Genomic DNA, 6,161 nt, shown 5'->3' with positions numbered 1-6,161 from the left:
GCGAATATTTGAAATTTATCGATTATATTATCAATGTTCTACAAAATAAACATTATGCATTTGGCTTACAAAATTAAAAATATTTTATAAAACTTTTGCAATTAGTGTTAACGTATAATATATATACAAGAACCTTAATATATACACCTACCTTAATATATACAGGCTGTCCCGTAATTCATCCGACAACACTCGTGGACAGATAGAGCAGACTAAATTGAGTCGAAAAGTTTTTTATCATTTTGCAATTTTTATAATAGTTAATAAGATATTAATTGCTAAAAAATGCCGAATATTAGTTCAATAATTTTTTTTTCAAATACTATCAACTTTACAGAAAATTGCAAGAGAGAAAAATTGTTTATTTTCTTTTCATAAAACTCTAAGAATTTTTTCAGAATTTTTTTATCAACTTTTTAGTACTGCGTTTTCTTATTTTTCCCAACATGAGAAAATACTGTATTAAAAAATTCTAAACAAATTTTGAAAAAATTCTTAAAATTTTATGAGAACAAAACAAACAATTTTTATCTTTTGCTGTTTTTCTGTAAAGTTGATAGTATTTGAGTAAAAAATGATTAAAAACCAATATTCAGCGATTTTTAGTAAATAATATCTTGTTAACTATTGCGAAAATTGCAAAATGGTACCTTTTGATTAACAGTTTAATCTGCTTTTCTTGTTCACGAACGTTATTGGATGAATTACGGATAAATTATCCTGTATAAAACGACATTAAATTAGTAATAAATATTAAATCCGTAATAACAGTTAAATTCGTAATAAATGTTAAATCAATTAAATTCATAATGTTACATCCAGTTTAAATTATTTTTAATTATTTCTATAGATAGTTACTGATTTTTCTCCAATGTGCCATTAACTTAACTAAAGAAACGGAGTTGAATAATTTAGTTCAAAAAAAGATATTAACCCAATAATATAATTAATCCAAATTTAATTTAATAAATACATACAATAATATGAACGCTGTTTACTTTTAAATTTAAAAAATGATTGAATTTTTACTCTTATTAATGTTAAAAAATGTTATTTAACCTATTCTCCTTCTATGGGATTAGGGATTGCTTGTTTGATACAAAATATAACATAATAAAAAACATAATAAATAAAACATAAATGTTTTAATTTTTTACAAATCCATTTGTTTGAATTTATGCAAGTATCCAAATAGTCATAAATGTCAGTGCATAATTAACATTTGTTAAATTATTTATTTCAATTAGATTTTACAATTTATATTGCAAATAAAACAAAGAGAGATAAAATTTAGCATGGGACTTCTCCATTTTGGATATAATTCCGTTCTCCAGGTAGGTTCTATATTAAATAGAAATATAAGCGTGTATAATAGAAAGTACACAATAGAAGAACAAACATGTATTATTGTACATGTATTGTACGTATAATAATAAAACAAATATACATACTCAATCTTTCGCAAATTACATCATAAATGTCTAAATAACACCATCATTTTTAATCATTTCTCGTTTAACTGCGTTTTTTGCATTGTTATTTCACATATCAAAGTTTTCTTTTACGTTAATTGTTTTCAATTTAAAATATTTTTATTAAGTATAATCAAAGCATACTTTTTTCAGTTGTACAGCACAGTTTTAGCCTTCCTGATAGTTTTAATACAGGTATATGATCCATAATAGACTTTCTATTCTTTCTAATGTATGACAAAAATGGTTTGATTATGGTTTGATATCAACATATGTGTATGTGTGTGTGTGGGTGGGGGGGGTGTGTGTGTACATAGTTAAATGTATGTTTTGATTAAACCAAATAGAATTTTTGATTGTTACATGACTGAATTCGAAATTTTACTAGAACGTTTGGCACTAGAATATAAGAGTTATTATTATAATATATTGTATTATATTATAAAAAATTATTTAATACTTTTCAGATGAATTTATTATTTGTTGTTTAGACATGCAACATTACCAAATTTTGATTAACGTTAACCTCGACAAAGCATATTCTAGCAGTTCGATAACTGTGCATATATCATGCGAAACATGCCGTATTGTTTTATATTGTACGTATTGTATCCCATAATAAAGTGAAACGTGCTGTGATGTGTCATAGCTAACAAGAAAACGTCTTCTCTGTCAATGTAATTTTGTTGTAGCGTGTAGAAATTATTGCAATATGTCAATCCATTAATTTGAACTTCTGTGTGTCACATTGCTTTGTAAGAATCTGATAATACAATATAATATTAAATTGTTGTGTAAATACATTTGCGAGACAAAAGCATCGCGTTATGGATATACTATCCTTAAGAAATAGTGTTTAGAAAGAACTATTCAGTAACTATTGATATTTCACCAGTAACTAATGAAATATTATCAGTTACTGAATAGTTAATCAATATATTGAAACAAAATACTTTTTCTTAAGATATTTACAATAATTTTTAAGAAAATAAAGTTAGTGAGTACATTTTTTAATCCCTTTTTTTTCTCTTACTTTTTAGTATATTACCATTCGTGATTTCCCTACAATCCCTAGAAAATGGTATGTCTTAGATAATTTTTAATATAGTTAAATCAAATTTTACAGACTCTAAATTTTAAAATTAAAAATAAACAATCTATAACAAGACCAATAAAAATCACAGGCTGATGAAGATGCCAACGATTAAAATCTATACTATTAATCGATTGTGTGGAATCTTCTTTATTTTGAACGTTTCGGCTTTCTTTGGAATTCTCTTCAGCAATACATATTTCAAATCTTAAATCATTGAACCTTCCGTCACATGTGAGTCACTAACAGATTTCCAACTGAAGTGGATCCTGATTTGACATATATAAAATTAAAATTGAGTCAATAGAAAAAAACCAAATTCCAGCAACTTATCTCAAATAGGAAGTTCAACAATTCTATGAAGTTGGAGGTTTATATAATTTATAATTTACTAGTAAATTATTGAAACAATTATCTCAGTTTTATACATATTCACTATTTATAACCTTCTTCGAGTAATCAAAAGCATTTAACGGACAATTGATCCGGATTTTTAATTGGAAAAGGACATCCTGCAAAACAATTCATGGAATATCAATTTCATGAAAATCGTTTCAATAATTTACTAATTAATATAAACCTCCAAAGTTTCATGGAATTGTTAAATTCCCGTTTGAGGTGAGTTGCTGGGATTTAGTTTTTCCTATTGACTCAATTTTAATTCAGTCAAATCAGGATCTACTTCAGTTGAGAACTTATGATTCACATGTGACGGAAGATTCAATGATTTAAGATTTGAGATATGTATTGCTGAAGAAGACTCCGAAATGTTCAAAATAAAGAAGATTCCATACAGTCGATTAATGATATAGATTTTAATCATTAGCCTATGATTCTTATTGACTTTGTATAGATTGTTTATTTTTAATTTTAATATAGTTACAGTTAATCATTATTGTAACAAAAGACCCTGCCATAATCTCATAAAATTTGAGTTTTGGTAAAATTGACTGAAATTTTGATATGTTGTAGCTTTATCCGTGTGAAGTTGGTTCCCCAACTTTTGAAAAAATTAACAGTAATAAACAATTTATTCAGATATATAATGTGTATAATACACAATAAGTAAAAAATAAAACGTTCAAAACTGGATCTTAAGTGCTTTAAATTCTAACATCATAAACAATTAAAACTAAATAAAAATTATAAATAAATACATGTTAATATTCCATTAATAAACTCATTCCATTAATAAACTCAGTATCGAAAAAAGAAATGATATAACAAGAGAATAATTCTAAAATATCAATTATATTACACCCTTCTAATGTGTATTAAATATATAATAAATTGGTATACTTTGTACATTTCTTAGATCAACATCAACAAATATAACGATGGAATGTATTACATAATATTACTCACATAATATTATTTCACTTTGTACAATAAGAGTGTCGTTAGTACTTAGTAAATCTGTTACAAGTTATTTGTGTAAAATTATTTTATCGCTCTTGATTTTTTAAAGATGATCAAGAAGTATCATAACACATACTCATTAACGTATATTATTCATTATAGTTATAAAAATACTTATAATAATAATTACAATAGATCCTCGTGTTTTTCTATTTCTCTTTCGAAGCTTTTGCTCTTTTATTGGCAACATAGATAATCCATACAAAATTAATCAAATTGACTATCAAGACTCTCAACTGAAAAAAAAAGAACAATAATTGTTGTTAATAATTGCTTCCAATAATTTTTAATATTGTTTATAAATAATTTTAATATCAAAAAAATAATATAAAATATATAAAGAGTAAAAAGAAAAGAAATTACAATATAAAACAAAAAAATTTTCAATTTATATTTTATATGTACATATAAATATAAATTGGAAAGGAATTTCTAATTAAGATTTTTTTTATATGAAAATAGAGAAATATCTAGAAAGTATTGCAATAAGATAATATGCATGTTACCATTGGTGGAACATATCTTATGTTGATATAGTGAAACAATGTCAAATATTTCAGATTAGCCATCAATGTTGGTAAATATAATTTTTGCATCTGAGCATATGCCACTTGATGGGTTTTGCCCTGCAAACAGATTTCTCTTTAATGTTAAATTGCAAAAGAATGTCAAACGTAATAAATTAAAATACTTTTGTGAGTCTCCAAGCATAATCAAATATAAGTAAAAATATTTGTATGAAATACTATAGTTGTTGATGTATAAATAATATATTTATAAAGCGATAAAGTAATTTGCAAATAGTTGGATTGTACTTATTAAACAAAGTTAACTGCAAACATTTGGACTCTGCAAATAGAGTTTATACTTGATTTCTGCACAAAAAAGATTTAGAGTCGAAACATTTGCAATTAATTTTAGTAAATACATTCCAATTGTTTGTGAATTATATTTTGTTTGTAAATATTAATATATAAATATATTATTTATACACTAACAATCGCGGAAGATCATATAAGGCATTTACTTTTACATGTATGCCTATATACAATACATAGTCTATAGTTTACATGTTTATATGTATATGTACGTAGGCTTGCCTAATAATTTTCTATAATATTATTTAATATTATTATGTTTAGATAGCATTGTTTAATTCACGGCATTATAATACATTTTTATCTTATGCTTACGAAAGCAGCTATTGCAACAGATTATGATCTTCATACCTCAAAGATGGCAAGTAGATAAAGTGCAAGAGCTTGGAAACACGGTGTGTAAATAAGTCTCTCTATTAGAAGAATTCCTAGAGGATGTTTCACGAACAATTGTATATATGTATAAAAGTAATGGGGTACCGGACCTCCAAACAATAATCTGTAACAACATTCGTGCATGAGATTACGTAAATTTTTCAAAGCTATTTTGTTAACAGTGCATATGATAGTCACCCAAATAGAGCAAAAGCCAAGATACTATCTTCATTAAGCTGCTTGACGCCGGATAATTTCTGAGATACCACATTTCCAAGAGCGCCGATAATACAACTAAAAATAATTATACATTTCTTGTTTCTATCATTACCTAATTTAACAATATATAATAATTTAAACATATATATATTATAATAAATTAGGTTTGTAAAAACATGTTCACTGAAATATTGTCTACATATATATAATATATAAATAAATATCCAGTAAGCAGCTAGAGTTAATATTAATACGTTGATAGTTTGCCAGCAGAATATTATGGCAGATTGACTGCAAATATATTAAGGTCCAGTTTCACAATTCACACTGTTAATCAAGATTTAACTTATTCCTCATCTCTTTTCTAGAATTCTAGAATTGGAAAAAAATAAGGAATAAGTTGAACATCGGTTAAGAGTTAATCATGAATTATGGAAATAGGAAATAGTCTAAATGTTTTATTTATTTGCAGATATAATCTGATGGCATATTGATGCAAAATTTGTCATTTTGTAACTCTTGAATGGAATACATTATTTAAATAATTATGAAACATTCTGTTTAATTTTTGCATCTGCCATCACATATTTTGTTAATGAATTCTGTTATATCTTGCTGACATACTATCAACAAAATTTATAAGCTTTGTGATATCTGTTTTGAATTTAATTATTTAAGTAAATACACATTTTTTGATAGATAGAT

General features: G+C 25.2%; 1 protein-coding gene across 1 annotated transcript in view; it reads right to left on the bottom strand.

The window, feature by feature from the left end:
• Positions 1–4,133: 4,133 nt before the first annotated feature.
• LOC105619238 (peroxisomal membrane protein 2) overlaps positions 4,134–6,161 on the bottom strand; it is a 3,932-nt gene continuing 1,904 nt past the window's right edge. Inside the window, exons 2-5 of the mRNA XM_012200762.1 lie at positions 5,436–5,531; positions 5,214–5,361; positions 4,491–4,610; positions 4,134–4,220 (exon numbers count right to left, since the gene is read on the bottom strand). Of these exons, the coding sequence (XP_012056152.1) occupies positions 4,134–4,220; positions 4,491–4,610; positions 5,214–5,361; positions 5,436–5,531 (451 nt within the window). The remainder of the gene's footprint in view (positions 4,221–4,490; positions 4,611–5,213; positions 5,362–5,435; positions 5,532–6,161) is intronic.

Source organism: Atta cephalotes, assembly GCF_000143395.1.
Source record: "Atta cephalotes unplaced genomic scaffold scaffold00020, whole genome shotgun sequence".
Lineage (NCBI taxonomy): Eukaryota > Metazoa > Arthropoda > Insecta > Hymenoptera > Formicidae > Atta > Atta cephalotes.
The sequence above is the reverse complement of the archived record's forward strand: the minus strand, read 5'-3'. Positions and strand labels throughout refer to the sequence as shown.